General features: G+C 64.0%; 3 protein-coding genes across 3 annotated transcripts; all 3 read left to right on the top strand.

The window, feature by feature from the left end:
• Window positions 1-5,589: 5,589 nt before the first annotated feature.
• LOC147878061 (uncharacterized) lies at window positions 5,590-9,479 on the top strand. Its single transcript, XM_087372466.1, has 2 exons — window positions 5,590-7,503; window positions 7,551-9,479. The coding sequence occupies exons 1-2, from the start codon at window positions 5,590-5,592 to the stop codon at window positions 9,477-9,479; spliced, it is 3,843 nt and encodes a 1,280-aa protein (XP_087228592.1).
• Window positions 9,480-10,524: 1,045 nt separating this feature from the next.
• Window positions 10,525-11,043, top strand: LOC147878060 (uncharacterized). Its single transcript, XM_087372462.1, has 2 exons — window positions 10,525-10,796; window positions 10,833-11,043. The coding sequence occupies exons 1-2, from the start codon at window positions 10,525-10,527 to the stop codon at window positions 11,041-11,043; spliced, it is 483 nt and encodes a 160-aa protein (XP_087228588.1).
• A 3,802-nt stretch (window positions 11,044-14,845) lies between these two features.
• Window positions 14,846-16,945, top strand: LOC147878059 (uncharacterized). The gene has a single exon (XM_087372465.1). The coding sequence runs from the start codon at window positions 14,846-14,848 to the stop codon at window positions 16,943-16,945; it is 2,100 nt and encodes a 699-aa protein (XP_087228591.1).
• The last annotated feature ends 208 nt before the right edge of the window (window positions 16,946-17,153 follow it).

Below are 17,153 nucleotides of genomic sequence, written 5' to 3'. Positions count from 1 at the left end.
TTCGGGCCTTCTATACTTCTGCAACGACAGCAACGCGCCGAACAAGGCGGCCTGCGTTGGCGAGTACACGATTGCGCCCTCTGCTTTCACCAATGCGCCTGCGCAGTTCCAGTTCTCGATGCCACGAGCATGGATCAATCCCTACGTCTGGTCCTTCGACTCGTTCCGGCAATCGCTGCTCATCCTGTTCGAGATCATCTCGCTCGAGGGCTGGATCAACGTTCTGCAGTCGGTGATGCAGATCGTCGGGCTGGATCAGAACAACAGCCTCGACGCCAGCCAGTTCAATGCCGTCTTCTTCGTGGTCTACATGCTCCTCGGCGCCATCGTCATCCTCACGATCTTCCTGTCGGTTATCATTCAGAACTTCACCGTGCGTGCGCGGACGAAGCGCCATTGACGGTGCAGAACCTCTCAGGCAACGCTCTGCTCACCAACGCACAGCGCCAGTGGGTCGACCTGCGCAAGGTCATCCTCCGACAGCGCCCGTCGAAGCGGCCGCGCGGTCGACCCTCGAGCACGATTGGATCCTGGTGCTACGATCGAGCGACGCAGAAGCACGGCTGGTGGTCACGAGGCCTCACGGTCCTCTACGTCGTGCACATCGCTGTCCTCATGACCCAGACCAATTCGGACTCGGACACGATTAACAGCCTGCGCGACGTTGCTTTCCTCGTGCTCACGCTCATCTATGCGGCGGATATCGCGGTCAAGATCGTTGGTTTGGGCTGGCGCAGCTTCAGTCAGAACTGGTGGCACATCTACGATATCTTCGTGGTCGTGGGCACATTTGTGCGTGCCCGATCAGGCCGTTACTGACCGGCCAGGCCACGACGATCCCCGTCCTGCTCGGCACCGACAATCAGGCCGCAATCCAGCTGCAGAAGCTCTTCCTGACCAGCATCGCTTTCAAGCTCGTGCAGAAAGTCAACTCGATGAACCAGCTCTTCAAGGTCGCCGTGTATGTCGTTCTGCGCTGTCGAGCCGTGAACTCCGCAGCGCGAGTTTACCGACGATCATCAATCTGCTCCTGCTCTGGGGCGTCTTCTTCCTGACCTGGGCGATACTCGACGTCGAGGTCTTTGGCCTGACGCGTTGGGGTCCGAACGCGACGCGCACGCAGAATTACCAGTCCTTCGGCAATGCCCTGCTCATGCTCGCCTTCATGAGCACGGGAGAAGGTTGGAACGCCTACATGCACGACTACACGGTCGCGCCGCCGCTATGCACGCCCAGTCCAGCGTTTCTCTTCTCCGACTGCGGCAGTCCGGCGTGGGCTTTTGTCCTCTTCATCTCGTGGAACGTGCTCTCGATGTACATCTTCGTCAACAGTGCGCAGCCATGCACGCTCAAGCTGACCTGCCAGTGTTCACCGCCGTCGTCGTCGAAAACTTTGGGTCGCTCACCAACCCGAGGGCGTCGATCAGTCGCGAGGAGATGCGCCAGTTCAGCAGGCCTGGGCGTCCTTGGACGTCAACCGGACTGGCTACCTGCGACGGCGGCAGTACGCCGCCTTCCTGTCTCGCCTCAGCGGCATCTTCGAGGCGCGCATTTACCCGCCGCATCACACTGTGCCCGCTCTCGTCCGAGCCGCGACTGCTCTGCCCACGAGTCGCCGGATCGTCGACGGCGTTGACCTCGACCTGCTGTCGAGCGCACTGCGGACGATAGACTACGACGCGGTAGCCAAGCGACGTCGTGTCTTCGACCGGATGTATCACGAGGCGCTCATGTCCGACGAGCCTGGGCGAGGGATGTCCTTTACAAAGATGCTGCTGCTCTGTGCCCACTACAAGCTCATCGACGACGACGAGGCCCTCGAGTGCGTGAGACCGTCGTGATCAGACTGACGGCGAGGCTCGAGGATCTGCTGCAGCGCAAGGCTCGCAAGGCCCGGCTCGAGGATATCGTGCACCTCGATCGCGTGCGCGGCCTCATCAAGACGATCTACTGGCGTCGACGCTTCCTGAAGCAACGCGCGACCTCTGGTGATCTCCCGGTCATCACAGTCGGCGGCGCCGATACGCCCAAGCGCCGCATGTCGCTGGCCGACGTCCCGCGCTCGCCTGCAGGCTCTCTATCGCCCTCCGGCAGTCCCGGCGACACGTCCTCAGTCTTCTGGGCGCCGGGCTCGCCCATCAGTCCTTCGCCCGCCGCGCACGAGGACTGGAACGACCTCATGATCCAAGCTGTGGCTCAACGAGACTTGTAGACTTGTTGTTGTACATCACAGCAGCTGCTCGAATTCCAACCCAGTGCGCTGCTGAGCCACGTCTTGGCGGCCGTAGGCTGCGTCGGCGTCGAGAAGCCCGTTGTCGACCGCATCGTCGCCTTGCTGCAGGCGCTCAAGGAGGTGCGTCTGCGTTGCCGCGCGTATGTCGTCTTCGCGCTGTCTCGCGTCGGCATCTTTCTGGTCGCTCGATGCCAGGTCGGAGGGCCTGGCTGCGGCCAGCTGATCGGCCGTCGTTGACCCGGATCGTAGTGCGGATAGCAGCTCGTCGTTATGCTTGAGCTCGAGGCCGAGCGTGCGTGCGTGAGCTCGGGCGTCCTCGTGGCCGTGCTGCGCGAGGACGGCGGCGGCGAGCTGCTCGGCGAGCGCTCGTTTGCCGACGATCGGCTCGAAGTAAACGATGACTGCGGCTTCAGAATGGACAGTCTCCTGTACGCGCGTTGTTCTTGCATCAAGCAGAGACGGAGCTGGAGACACGATCTGCAAGTGCTCAACGAAGCCGACAGGAGTGTGGATAGATTGCAGTGAGGACAACAAGTCAGCAGTAGCATTGTTCGCGCTCGGCCGCACTTAGTAGCGACGGTCGTAGCCACGATCGTCGTCTGACAGCGTCAGCTTGGGCCAATGGCAAGGACTGACAGCCTCGGCGGTCGTCGTACGGGTCACGACGCGGCGGCGGGCGATCGTAGCCGCCTCGGCGATCGTCGTAGCCTCCGCGACGATCATCGTAGCCGCCACGACGGTCGTCATAGCCGCCACGACGGTCGTCGTAACCGCCTCGACGGTCGTCGTATCGACCGCCGTATCCGGGACGCTGCGCACATCAGTTGGGCTCCAAGGCGTCCCGACCCACGTCGGGCTTAGCAGGGCCGTGGTACTGCATGGTCAGCGCAGTCACGAGCGCAGACACGCACCTGGCCCGGAGTCGGCGTGCGAGCACGGCCGCGACGAGCCTTGGCCACGGTGATGACGCGGCCGAGAAGGTCAGTCGCATTGAGACTAGACATGGCAGCCTCGGCGTCGCCATTGTCCTCGAAGGTGACGAAGCCGAAGCCGCGCGAGTCGCCGGTGTGCGGGTCGCGCATCACCTGAGCCTTCTGGATACGACCGAACTTGCCGAAGATTTCCTCGAGATCGGCGTCCTGGACCTTGCCGGAGAGGCCAGAGACATCTGTGGGCGATCAGGCGGCGTGAGGCTGCGCCGACGCACGCAGGTTGTTGCCGGGGTTGTTCGAGACCGGACCAGCATCACTGGGTGTCAGCGAGACCTGTCTGCATGCGGCGTACCGTCCGCGGTGATCGGGCGAGCGGCTGCGACGCGCAGGCGAAGCGGAGCGGCCACGAGCGGGAGCACGATCGTCGTCTAGTGAGAGCGGTGTAAGTTGGAGTCGTCAAGGCGTGCGGAAAGCGATCTCCAGCCGAGGCGCAACGCGAAGCCGGCAGGCGACAGTGGTCAGGCGAGACTGAGACGAGGAGTCTGAAGCTGTGGCGATACCGCGCCGCGTCGCCAAGTCGCAGCTGGACGTACAGTCGGCCATGGTGCGGTCTTGGGATGCTGAGGAGGCTGCAAACGTCATCTACGTTCTCAACGAGCCGCGAGACGCACTCAGTCGGGTGCCGCCGGGCTCTGGTGAAGAGAATTGCGGCGTGCAGTGCAGTTGTCTCCTTTCGCTTCGCGGTTCGCATTCGTGTCCGACGCTCCGTATCGTCCGTTCGCCATGAGCTTCTTCGGCGGCAAGGCTCCAGCGGCGCCCGGCTCGTCCAGCGCACGGCTCGAGCAAATCAAGAGCGAAGTCAATCAGAACCTTGCGCTCGCTCAAGCCCAAGAGCTCGTCAACACGCTGAACACGACGTGCTGTGCGCACAGACTTGCGCGCGTTGCTCAGCCTCGCAGTCCGAACGTGTGTCAAGCCGGCCGACAAGCTGTCATCGGGTGAAGAGCGATGCCTCGAGCGGTGCATGGACCGCCTGCTCGAAACTTTTGCGGTGGTGAGCAAGAGCTACATTTCTCGGATCCAGTCCGAGCGCAGGTCTAGCGGCCTGGGGTCCACAGAAACATCATCACTGTAATCCCCTTGTACACGAAGCGCCACTTCTCACACTTCTCGACCTTGACCTCGGCCTCCTGCCGTGCGCCTGATGTCTGACGCGGCCGCACCGACAGAGGCGAGGACTGAGGTCGAATCGGTGCCGGACTCGGACGCGCCTGATCTTGAGGACGAGGACATCGACGACGAGGCCTACTGGAGCGCGGTGACGCCTATTGATCCGAATTCTGCGCTCGCAAACTTCCGCCTGCCGCCGCGCGAGACGGTCGAGCTCCCGCCTGTCGCGGTCAACACCGGCGCCGCGCTCAGACGACCGCCGTTTCAGCACGTGATACATCAGCCGGTAGCCTCGACCTCCAGGACGCAAACGCCGAGCGTCATTCGATCGCCCGAAGGCCTCCCGTCGCCTGCGCCGCCGATAGTGCGCCAGCGAGCCCAGGCGCCGGCGTCCCCTACTCGTCGAGCGCCCGCGAGCGTACTGCAGAGCTCGCCAGACTCGCAGCCGATCGCTGTGATCCGCATCTCGAGTGGACGCAAGGGCAAGCAGAAGGCAGTGGTGCCGATCGACGACGATGACGACGAGTCGCTGCCGCCTGGACCTTCGCAACAAATGCCAGCCTCGCCGCCGCGGCCTCTTCGCACCCGGTCGTCGTCACCCGTCGCGTCAATGCCGGCGAGCGCGCCCGTTGCCAGCACGACTGTCGAAGCGCCGCTGCCGGCCGGACGGCCGATGCGCAAGCGCAACCAGGCGCAGCTCAACCCGTTCTCGCACGAGCGCGCCAAGTATCTCGGCACGCTCGTACGCAACGACTGGCAAGACGCCGTGGTCATCGAGAAAGCGAGACGAGAGGAAACCGACGCGGACCGGAGAGCAAAGCGCGCGAGACTGGATCAGCAGGGCGCCGATGATCTCGACGGCTGGCTTGACCTCGAGGGGCGTCCGACGCGGGTCGATGACGAGGAAGAGACGTACGACGAGCGAGTGGTCCGGCTCGAGCGCGACGACTTCGAGCTGATCGGCATCGCTCGTCCTGCGCGGCTCAGTACGCGTCGTCTGTGTGTTTGCCTGATATCGACAGACCGAGATCGTGACAAGGGTCCCGCTCCCGCTCAAGCCAGCTCCAAGTCGCGCCCGGCGCCACAGCCGTCCAAGGCCGCTCGCCGACCTCCCGACAGGCAAAGGCGCCCCGCTGAAGGTCTGTGTGGCAACCTCGATGCATCTCTGAACTCGCAGCACGCCTGAGCGACTCGGATGACACGGATAGGCCAGCGCAGCGACCGCGCCCGACCGAGAAATCACAGACCGGGTCGATGTCGGACAGGGAGAACCGTCAATCCATCGGCAGAGATCGGCTTCGCAGCAGCAGCGAGCCAGCCGAGCCTTTGCTGCATCGTCACAAGGCGTCGAAGCGCCGAGCGGTGACGGCGACCTCGGTCTACGGTCGACCGGTCGACTTGACCGTGTCCGACGACGAGGCATCCTCGAGCAGTCCCGAACGCACTGTGCCTCGGCCGGCCAAGCTCGATCGCTACAACATATCCGGGAAGCAAGCCAAGGCCCTCCGTGCGATGATGCCGGCGGTCTTCTTCCGCAAAGGGGTCGAAGACGCCAAGCTGATGGCCCAAGAGATCGCAGCGGGGCGCGTCAGCGGCGATCTGGGCTCGGGCGACGAAGAAGCCGCATCGGAAGACGAGCGACGGCGCGTAGCCCGAGCCGCCAAGCGACGAGGCCATCGGGCTGCCGAGGCTGAGGAAGACGGTCGGCTCTTCCTGGGCGACGCGTTCACCGATGATTCCGACTCCGAGCCAGGCAGCGCGCAGCAGCTCTCAGACGACAGCTCGGACAACGATGCTCGCCATCTTCAGGCTTGGCTGGGCGCCCATCAGCCGAAGCGCAAGTCGGATGCCTCGGGACGTGATCGCCTCGATCGAATGCTGCTGCAGACCCGTCGGAGGCCGAGAAAGAAGGCGGAGAGCCGATCTCGTGGGGATCAACGAGGTCACGGCAGCCGTACAGCAGCCGGCCACGCCCACGCGACGCATGCGACGAGTCGACATCGACTGGCGAGCACAGCCGAGCAGCGGTCTTCTGCGATTTCACTCACTCGAGACGTCTCCATTTTTGCCGATGCGGCACCGTCCGAACGCGACGGACCTGCCTCTGGCCCGAGCATTCCGATCGTGGGGCCCAGCATAGCTCCTCCGCTCCCGCGCCAGCGTCAGACTGCCGACAGGACCGCTCAGTGGGCCGCCTTTGGACGCTTCTCGCCCGACTTTGGCATCGAGCGTCTACGGCCCGATCTGCGCCTCGCTCGCCAGACGTACATCGGCCGAGGCCATCTTCGAAGCCTGATCGAGGCGCTCCGTGACCCTGCCCGCCGACCGCAAGAAGAGTCGGCTGTCGTCTTCGGCATCAGCCTCGATACTGCGATAGAGGCGACAGCCCTCGACACGCTTATGCCACGCATCAGGCCAGGCGTCATCGCTGGCTTCCGCAGTGATGCCGATGCGGGACTGAGGGCAGACGCCGTCGCCACGCTCCGCTTTCTCTCATGCCTGGCGTCTCACGCTCGCATGCAGGGCTCCGCTGCGTTCTCGACTGTCTCAAAGCTCGTCGAAGACCTCATCTCCGAGCTGCAGTCAGCCGGTGACCAGACGTCGTCTGCGCAACTCGCGCTGGCTTATGCCGGGCTCGAGCTCGCGCTCCGTCGAGGCAATCGGAGCTGTTCGAGCTGGCTCGACCGCCTCGTCCGCTGTCTGCTCGCGGACGGCGGCGCGCTCAAGACGGTCACTGCGCTCAAGGAGACGCAGAGTGCAGCCGGCGAGCCTGGCCTGTCCGATCCGACGGTCGAAGTGTGGGCTCGCCTCCTCAATCTCAGTCTCGAGGGTATCGTGGGATCAGACGAGCTCTGGACGGCAATCGAAACGGAGCTAGCCTGCGCGGCCTCGGCAGCCAGTACGCACCCGATTAAAGCCACCGAAGTCCAGGCGTACACCATCCTCATGCTCGCTGCCATCTCGCAGATCACCGCCGACGGCTCAGTCGGTCCGCCTCGCCTGCCTGCACGCTGGTCGTATCTGCAGACCTCGCTCGGCCCGCTGCACCAAGTACCGGAAGGTCATCAGTCGCGGGCGACGCTCGCCAATCGCGATCGCTACCTTCACAACCTGCTAGCTCGCGCGCTGGTGCTGTCTGAGCGGTTCGGCTGGCAGCTCGAGGATGTGGTGCTCAGCCGACTTTACGATGTCCTCAACGGTCGCTCGTTGGTCAGCCTTGTCGACGACGCGGCGCCGACTTTCCGAGCTTCCTCTCGCCGTACACGGGCCCGCCGGGCACAGCATTCAACAGACGCGACGATACGGCCATGCACGTCTTCCTCAAGCTGCTGCTGCGCTATGCCGCCCAGTACGCCGATGTCGCCGAGGACGATCGACAGAAAGTGCTGCGCCGAGTGCTCTCCCGGCTGACGCCGCTGCGCAAGATGCCCTTCCTACGAGCAGGTCCACCAACTGAGGCCGATCGTTCGATGTTCGCGAACCATTACAGCCTGTTCATCGTCTTCGTCCTCGTGGCGCCGTCGACAGCGGCGCAGCGCTTGTCTCAGATGCGCAGCCTGCTCAGCTTTGACGATGCCGACGATGCCGCGCGCGTCGTCTGCATCCGTGCCATCATGTCGCTCGCCATCGTCTACCGGCGACTCAACCTCCCGCTCGAGCCCGTCGTCGCCTGGCTGATCAGCATCGCCAACTCTCTGCGCCAGCAGTACGTCGAGCTGGAGACTCGCAGAGCTAGCATGGCTGGTACTGGTGGGCGAGCGGTAGCAGCGGTCAGGACGGCCGAGCAAGATCGCAACGCTGCACAAACGTCGCGCGACATGTTCGAGGTCGTTCGCCTCTTCTCGACGCTGCTTCGTGCGGTCCAACACGTCATTGCTGCCGACGTCGAGGTCGGGTCGGTCATTGGTGGGCCGTCGGCGTACCCGAACATCGATCTGATGCAGGACGCCTGGATCGCCACTGTGTTCGCGTCACCCATGGCGCATGATCCGCTCGTCGCTCAGGAGGTTCTGCGGACCATTCAGCTCTTCCTGGCGTTCCGCGAGCGCGCACTCGAGAAGCCATCCTCACGGCACAGTCAGGACGAGTTTGGCCTTTTCGACGACGACATGGACTGGGACGATCCGACGCTCAACGACCTGCTGGGCGTCAGCACGGCACCTCGCGTCGATGCGCCGGATCGAGACCTCGCGTTTGCGCAGGTGCATTCGGGTCTTGTCAACGCACTGACGCTCGTGCAGCTCGTTAAAGCGCAGCTTCTGCCGGGCCTCTTCCGGATCCTGGCGGCTATGTACGCGCCCGACTACGGCAAGGATCGGTCCGCGCCTGCGATCACTGGCGATAAGGCTTTCGTGGCCGAGGTTGTCGAGGCATGGGCGACCTGTGCTGCCATCCTCGTCAAGCACAAGCTCGCGGTGAGCCTGAAAATTGCTTGCTGTCCGCTGACTCGCATAGCACTGGCATCAATACGTCGTTTGGGGCCCGGAAACATGGAAGCGCATATCCAGCCCGATCGGCAAGCTCGACGTCGGCCTGCGCTTCTGCCTGACTGCGGCCCGACTCGATGCTCACGTCCTGCAAGCGCACGAGGACGAGTTTATCTCGCTCTGGTTTCAGACCATCATCGGCGCCGACCTCTCGATCCAAGCCGACTTCACCTCGCTCGTCATCAGCCGCCTGGCCGATCTGGCGCTCTTCATCAATCTGCCATGTCACCGCGAGCTCGGCACCAACGTAGTGGAGATCGACGCCCCAGAGCTCGAACAGCGACGGCCGGCCATTCTCCAAGGTGTGACGTGCGCGGGCCGACCCAGCTGACCTCACAAGCCGTCTTCAGCAATTGTGGACGTGTCCTGTCCGGTATGGCAGCTCTTGATGCTGCTCGGTCGCCAGCCAAGGCAGACGTGCTCAGCGCGGTCGGCGCCATGCTCTCGGCGATGCGCGACAACTACGACGTGCGGTCAACTGCCCCTCTACACCCACTGACATGCTCGCAGGCTCTCGTCGGCGATCCTGCGGCCGCGCGAGACTATGCGGCCTTTTGCAAGCAGACGGTCGCAGCGCTGCGGCTGCATGCCGGCGCGGGCATCAACGAGCGTTCTATCCCCAACCTTCGGCTGCTGGCCTTCACGACTCCCATGTGACATGTAGATGCATCTCTCAGGCCCGACGGTCAGACAGCGGTGGCGTTCGACCGCGCGAGCCGTAGCGAGGCTCTTCGCGGCGGTCAAAGTCCTCGCGTGGCGGCGGGCGGTCGTAGTCGTCGCGTGCTCGGCGAGGCGGCGAACGCTCGCGAGAATAGCGGTCGTCCGGGCGTTCGCGGTACGAGCTTGGTCCAAACGCGGGACCTCGCTCGACGGGAGGACCTCGGCGGTCGTAGGGCTCGTAGCGGCGGTCGTCTCTGCGGTGATCGCGGCGGTCGTCTCGTCGGTCGTCTCGCCGGTCATCGCGCCGCGGAGCTTCGACGCCGTCCATGCGCCATGTCGGAGCCGGTCGGTGGTGTGACCACTGCGCAGCTCAGCGCAGACAGCGTTGCGACCTCACCTGCACGACGAGGCGATCGCCGTCCAGCTCTCGCCCGTCGAGGGCCTCGTGTGCTGCGCGCGCGTCGTCGGTGCGCACGAATTCCACAAACGCCACGCGCGAGCGATCGGCCTTGGGCGGCGGAATATCGCAGCGCTGCGAAGCTCAGTCGTGCGCGGAGCCTGGCACCGACCACCAGCTCGCCAAACTCCTCGAAGACGGCGCCCAGCTCTGCAGGTCGGAGGCCGCCGAAGCCCCGACAGAAAAGAGTGCGTGACATGTCGTGCGGTGCGGCGAGACGCACGACGCAGTCACTGGAGACGCACGCCGAGAAGAGACTGAGGACGCCGAGGCGGAGGAAGCACAGGCGTGCGCCGCGCGACTTGAGTCTTGTGCCCAAGAGTCTCAGCCCACGAGCTCGAACTTCTGAGGATATCCAACGACTAGCCGCAGCTCGCAGTGACCAGGATGTGCGACATGCAACGCTCTTACGCACCCTCACACCGCAGGCCGTCAGACGAGATTCAGGAGGACGACGAGCTCGAGCAGCACACGGGCGAGAATGGCGAGAACGCAGATGAGGACGATCAGGTGGGTCTGAGCGGATCGACTGGGTCGGGCGTCGCGAGTGCAGCGCTGACGCTTTCTCTACAGGAATTGGCGACGATGCGTGCCCGGGTCGCGGAGATGGAAGCCGAGGCAGCGAAGCTGCGCGAGATCCAGGCAGCAGAACAAGCGGCGAATGGCACGGCGAGCGGCTCAGGATCGGCAGGCATGGAAGTAGACGAAGACAAGTCGGCCGTCGACTCTCGATCCGTCTACGTCGGCAACGTCGACTACTCTGCCACGCCAGAAGAGTTGCAGCAACATTTCTCAGCCGCCGGCACGATCAATCGCATCACCATTCTCTGCGACAAGTGGACTGGGCATCCGAAAGGGTGAGCCTCGTCGCTCGGTGCTCGGCTGAGCCACAGCTACGCGTACATCGAGATGGCCTCGTCGGACCTCGTCTCCAATGCCCTCAACCTGAACGACTCGCAGTTCAAGGGTCGCGCTCTCTCCGTCGTGGCAAAGCGCACCAACGTGCCGGGCTATAACCGCGGGCGCGGAAGAGGCAGAGGACGAGGCAGAGGGTTCTCGCCTTACCACAGGCCACGCGGTCGAGGAAGAGGGCGAGGTTTCTGAATGTTCTCAATTCTCCGTGTATGCCCGGCCCGCTCGGTCGGAGTGACGCCACGCGCGAGCATGGGCCAGTTATATTCGTCCATGTACGAGGCTCTCTCCGTCTGGCAGGTCTGCACGTTCATCTGTGATGTCCTTATCGTCTGTGTCCAGACCATTCACAGCGCTGTCTTGCTCGAGACAGCGCTGCTCTTCGCTCTGTATCTGCCGCTCCTGCTGATCGATGTCGCGTGTGAGGTTCTAGCAGGAAGCGACGCAACGCTCGCACAACTCGCCGCCTTCAAAATCGTCGCGCTCGCGTTCGAGTTTGTCGATCACCGCCTCGGCAGAGTCGTATTCGGCCGTCAAGCGGCACTGCCGCTGGTCAGGAGGCGGATCAAGGACTTTGACCGCGTATGCGTCGAGGACGAGCGCGGATGGTGGATCGGACCGCGCAGCGACCTGATGATCCTCTACCTGCATGGCGGCGGCCTGGTTATGGGCACTCCAGCATTCTACCTCGACTGGCTCGCCACGCTCCGACAGGAGATTGGCGATTGCACGATCTTCGCGGCGAACTATCCGCTCGCGCCCGAGTCGACTTTCGACGCGGCCCTCGAGGCGGTCAGGGAGACATGGCGCTGGCTCGGACAGCAGGAAGGAGTCAGGCGGATCGCGATCGCGGGTGACTCTGCTGGCGCCTGCCTAGCGCTGGCATTGCGGATCGGCATACAGCTTGGCGAGACGGACGAGTGGGCCGGGCTCTCGCAGCCGGCTCTATCTGTACTGATTTCGCCGATCGTCCACCTCGACAGCCCAACGTTCGTGAGCGATGCTTCGTCGCTGGTGATGAACGAGCGCTACGATTTTGTCGGGCCCGACGCTCTGCGACACTACACGCGGCTCAGCCTCGGCTTTAGGCCGCGACGGAGAGCAGCGCTTCTGCGCTTCGTGCGACAACGGCTCGGCTTCCGTCCGCTCCCGCAACGGCAACCCGGCCCAGCTCTGAAAGCCGAAGAGCTGCTCTCGCCTGGAGCTCATCTGAACGAGCTCGGCAAGACCACCGGACCCTCACTGGTCGTCTATGGCGAGCGCGAGATCCTGGCTGACGACGCCCGGTTACTGCTGAAGCTCGGCAAGGACTGGAACGCTTTGAAGAGCAACTCGGTCCACGGTGCGCTCGCATCGCCCATCTGTCAGCTGAATTGGCAGCCTGGCCGATCGTGAACCACTTCCTCGGCCGGGATGTCGTTGAACGCAGCGCGGGCAGCCAGGGCATCTCTCGCTGGATCGCGGCTCGGCTAGCTGAACTGGACTGAATTGAAGAACGACGCAGCCCGCCAGCGGCCTAGTTGACTTTGTGCATCCCGCTCCTCTCTTTTGTCATTCTCGGTTCGCCGATCAACCCGTGTAGCTCTCGCGAACGCCCATTCGCTGGTCGCGCGCCATGCGCGCTTCTCTGGCGGTCTGCGGCCGTCGCGCCGCTTGGAAAGGCAAGGTCAAGCTTCACACTGCGCGCTGACGATGCGCAGGCCCTCACTTCGTCCCGCTGGCGCCGTCGACGACAGCGAGATCCAGCACAATCATTCCTCCGGTCGTCGGATCGCGACTCTCGGTGCATAATGGCAAGACCTTTCGGCCCTTGACGATCACCGAGGAGATGGTCGGCCAGCGCCTCGAATCGCTCGTCTCCAGCCGCAAGGTGTGGCGTTTCCGCAAAGATTAGTGCAAAGATTAGCTAGGCGACAGAGTGTACATGTAAATCACGCTGACTCTTGTCCCATGATGACCGTACCGGCGCGACGCGGCGCCAGATCTGTGACTCTGTTGCAGCCGAAGAGTCTGAGCTGGCGAAGGCCCGGCAGAGCGTCCAGCAGCTCCTTCTGCGATGGCTCAGCGACGTTTCGCACGCGCACGTACCACGAGGAAGTCGTCAGTCGCTCGAATCATGCTGATGTCGAGCACTTCAAGGTCCGCCGCGCCGGTGATTGCGCGCAAACCGGTTGTGGTGATCTGATCGCACGAGTTGAGGTCGAGCGAGCGAAGTGTCGAGCCGCTGTGGGCAACCAGGGCCTGGACACCAGCATCGTCAATGTCCCAGCATCGGTGCGCGTTGAGCGTGACGAGCGTGGCCGGCAAGTCTGTTCCTGCAGCTGCCTCCTCGTCGTTCTTCGCCTTCCAGTCCACGAACAGCGCCGCCACCGCGATGCCTTTGACCTCGGTGAGTCCGGCAATCTCGAGCTGTCGCAGCTGGCGTCGGCAGTGAGGTCGGATGCCCTCGAGGATCGTCAGGTCCGTCAGCCGCTCGTTATCGTTGAGCACAAGAGTTTCGAGGCCGGGCCCGACGTGCTCGAGCAGTTGCACGACGGCCGGATCCGACAGCGCGCGACCGTCCAGTCCAGCGCGCGAGATGTCGAGAAAGCGCAAGGACGTGAGCGAGTGGAGCGCGGACAGGCCATCGTCGGTCAGCTTGGCAAGCTGCTGGGGTCAGAGGGGCGGGCAGCTCGACGCACGTCCGCTAGCCGTAGCTCGGTCAACAGCGGGAAGCTCTCGACCAGTTTGGTCAGCGCCTCTTGCCCGAAGCGCGGCGACTGGCGCAGTAGGAACCCATCTAGCGCGCGCTCTGCCGAGACGTACGCGTCGAAGAAGCCGGCCCAGGCTCTGGCGGTCACGTTGAAGGGGCCGTAGAGCTCGAGACGACGAAGGTACTTCAGCTTGTCTTGGAGAATCGCGAGATCCTGGTCGTCCATGCGCCCGCACAGCTGCAGGTCGAGGGCCTCGATGTTCGGAGCGAGATGAGCGATGCGCGCAAAGCCAGCGTTTTCGAGCTCTGCGCAAGTCAGCGCCCCGCGTACACAGGACAGACTGGTGCAGTCATAGAGCTTGAGCTCGCGGCGGGACACATGCAACAGCAGCTTGACGGTGTCGTTGGACAGAGCTCGATTACGACAGACAATTGCGGCCAGGCGATCGAGCTGGTTCGAGTCCACGTAGTCGGCGAGCGCGGTGTCCTGCAGCTCATCGATCTTGTCGCCCAGAATGCGCAGGCAGACGGTCTGCAGACTCGGGATGATGACACGTGTCTTCTCGGTGCCGACGAGCTGGCCCTCGGTTTTGCTCTTTTGCGCCCGAGGCTTCCTGGCCTTAGGCGCCGCTCCTTCGGCCAGGCCGCCAGCCAGATTCTGTTCCTTCTCGCAGTGGAAGCACACGAGACCGCCAGACGGCGACGTTACGGTGTACGGCGTGACGGTGAATCGACCTCGAGCAGCGATCGCACGTCGCGAATGAGCCTGGCGCCCGATCGGAGTGAGCGCTCTTGTGCGCCTTGGACGTATTGAACACGACTTCGGTGTCGCCCTTCTTGCGCTTCTTGGCCTTCGATGTCGAGGCGACGGGCGCAGCGTCGATCGGCGTCGCTTCAGGCTGCGCAGCCGTCACTGCGGCCTGCTCCTGCTCTTGCTGCTGACGGCGTCGCTGCCGATGCTCCGCGGTGATGCCAGCATCGCGCAGGAAGGACGTGAGTGCGGACGTCGGGCCAGTGATCTGCTCGACGGCGCCAGCTTGCTCGTCTGCTTGACGGCGTCGAGGCATTTCCAGGTTCAGGCGCGCCGGGAAAGCGAAGTCGAATCTGGCGAATTTTCGCGTCGAAGTCTGAAGTGACGCTTCGTCTCACTGCTGCAACACGACGCAGCGATGCGCGGTGCAGCGCTCCCCCGCCGAACGAGCTGGCGCGCGCCCAGCGACGTGCAGCAGGCGAACGGCAACGGTCTCGAGATGCACGGCCAGTCCTCGAGTCGATGACAAGGACTGACGGCCCGCAGATCGCATGCTCTTCCTGCTGCTCGGCCTGATCGGCTCGCGCATCACCGTCACAGCTCGCTCGGGTGGACGATACGAGGGCATCCTCAGCGCAACGGCCACCGAAGGCGATCTCTCGGTCATCCTCAAGTTCGTCGCCACGGCCACCGAACCCGATGCGCCGATCAAGCCGAGCCTGACGATTCACGGACGCGACATCGTCACGATCGGTGCAGCAGACGTCGATCTTGACGCTCGCACGTCCGCGCAGCTGCCCACGAGCAGCGCCGCCGCCGCAGCGACCGATACGTTCCGCACCGACACGGACATCTCGGGATCTGGAGCTGCTCCAGGCGAAGGTCGCACGCTGCAGCAATGGACTGGCGGCTCGGCGGCTGTGGAATTGGGATCGGCCGCAAGCACGTTGGATGCGGGCAAGGGCGCGGTCTGGGACCAATTTGCAGCGAATGAGCGTCTATACGGCGTCAAGACCGACTACGACGACGATCTGTACACCACGAAGATTGATCGTTCGGGCAAGGACTTTGCGGACCGCGAGAAGCGGGCAGCTCGTGTCGCGCAGGAGATTTTATCCAGCGCACCGACGAATGCGCACGTTGCAGAGGAACGCAATGTCTCGTCCGGGCGGTTGGACGCTGCAACGGAGGAAGACAGGCTCGTCAGCCGGACGTCGGCGCTGCTAACGATGCGCAGATACGGCGCCGTCATCCGAGGTCCGAATGCCTACGTGCCGCCTGGCGCACGGGCCGCGGCTGCCGCAGCCTCGAAGCAGAGCGCGCCTGCCGCCATCGGCGCGACCGTACCAGTCCCATCGATCGTCACTTCCTCAGACGAGACGCCCACGCTGGCCGCGCCGCCGGTCAACGGCAGCCAGAGCGCGTCCGTCTCGCCCGTCCAGCCGCCTTCGGCCGTGCTCAGCAGATCCGATGCCGGTGGCGCCTCAAGCACTGTAACGACCCCGGGTGGACCTAGCAACGGCCAGTTTGTGCACGACTTTCGCTCGTTCATCTCGAATGAAAAGGAACGGTTGCAAGTTCGCAAGCAGACCGTCATCAAGCACGAAAAGGACATCCGCTTCAGCGAGCTCGTGCGCTTTTCTAAGGATTTCAAGGCGCGTGCGCTTGCTGGCTCGGTCGGGCTGACGTCGCAGGTCAAGTACAACGTACCGGACGATTTGCTGCCTATTTTGACCAAGGATGAGGAGAAGCAGAGAGAAATTGCGAACAAATCCGCTGAGCCGAGCACGAGGCTGTCCTCGGCGGGCCCTCGCGCTGCACGATGCTTCATCGAGCCAGATGGGCCGCACCGGTCCCTTCTCGACGCCCCAGCCGGTCCAGAAGAAGCCGACGATGGACATTGCCGAGATCCCGCCGTTCAACCCTGCGCGACACCGGGCGGCCATCGCAGCGAAGGACGGTCAATCGGGCTCGACTTTACCGGCTCGCTCCTCGACCCAGCGCGACCAGGATGCTGCCGCGCCCGTCGCCTCGACGTCGCGCATCAACGCGTCGGCGCCGGCCTTCCGTCCAAATCCCAACGCGTCGAGCTTCCTGCCCGGTGCGCCACCGCCGGCCAAGGAGCCCGCTCAGCCGCCGAACCCGTTCTTCGGTCAGCGGATGCCGCGCAAAAGCACTTCGTCGTTCCAGGTCAAGGAGGAATTCTCGCCGTTCCTCAAGGCTCGTCGTCCGCCAGAGCCGAGGACAGTCCGTGCGTTCGATGGCCCGGCGAGTCGAGAGCTGACTCGAGTAGCGCCTTCGTGGACCTTTGCTGGCAAGCCCTATCGCGCGCTCATTCTCTCGACGTCGGGACCTTTGGAGGCAGTGGCGCCAGTCGTGCCGAGCGAGCTCGAGGCGCACGCTGCCGCGCTCTCGGCCCATGCGCAGTACCATGGCGCGGCGTTCCCGATGGGCGCGCTGATGCATCCTGGCGCACCGCATCTTGGCACGCCGACGTCGCCGCGCGGCATGCCCGCCGAGCTCGCTGGCATGCGATCACCGCAGCCTGGCCAGATGCCAGCGGGCTATCCCTATCCCGGCTTTCCCTATCCCGCGGCAGCCGCGCAACAGTTCAGATACCCGGTACGTCATTGCAGCCGCGCCCGGGCTGAACCGCGGTCAGCCCCAGTTCGCAGGACAGCCGGTCCCGTTTCCTCAACATTTCTACGCTCTGCCACCTGGCGCAATCCCAGCGCACTACGTCGGCGTCCCTCAACCCTTCTACGGCGCGATGCCGCCCAAGTTCGGATCCGGACAGCTGCGACAACAAAGCGGGGCGCCGACGTAACGCAGACGCCTGTTCGCGGAAGCGTGGTGCAT

The sequence above is a fragment of the Dipteris shenzhenensis genome, unplaced genomic scaffold (genome assembly GCF_047967505.1).
Source record: "Dipteris shenzhenensis isolate YYH24624 ecotype China unplaced genomic scaffold, Dip_SZ_1.0 scaf0591, whole genome shotgun sequence".
NCBI lineage: Eukaryota > Viridiplantae > Streptophyta > Polypodiopsida > Gleicheniales > Dipteridaceae > Dipteris > Dipteris shenzhenensis.
The sequence above is the reverse complement of the archived record's forward strand: the minus strand, read 5'-3'. Positions and strand labels throughout refer to the sequence as shown.

What these genes read in the sequence shown, in the direction of transcription:
- LOC147878060 (XM_087372462.1), top strand. Translation starts at nt 10,525, where the DNA reads ATGCGTGCCCGGGTCGCGGAGATGGAAGCCGAGGCAGCGAAGCTGCGC. An exon ending in TGGACTGGGCATCCGAAAGG is followed by an intron (nt 10,797 to 10,832) that starts GTGAGCCTCGTC and finishes GCTGAGCCACAG; the next exon opens with CTACGCGTACATCGAGATGG.
- LOC147878061 (XM_087372466.1), top strand. Translation starts at nt 5,590, where the DNA reads ATGTCGGACAGGGAGAACCGTCAATCCATCGGCAGAGATCGGCTTCGC. An exon ending in GCTGGCAGCTCGAGGATGTG is followed by an intron (nt 7,504 to 7,550) that starts GTGCTCAGCCGA and finishes CTCGTTGGTCAG; the next exon opens with CCTTGTCGACGACGCGGCGC.
- LOC147878059 (XM_087372465.1), top strand. Translation starts at nt 14,846, where the DNA reads ATGCTCTTCCTGCTGCTCGGCCTGATCGGCTCGCGCATCACCGTCACA.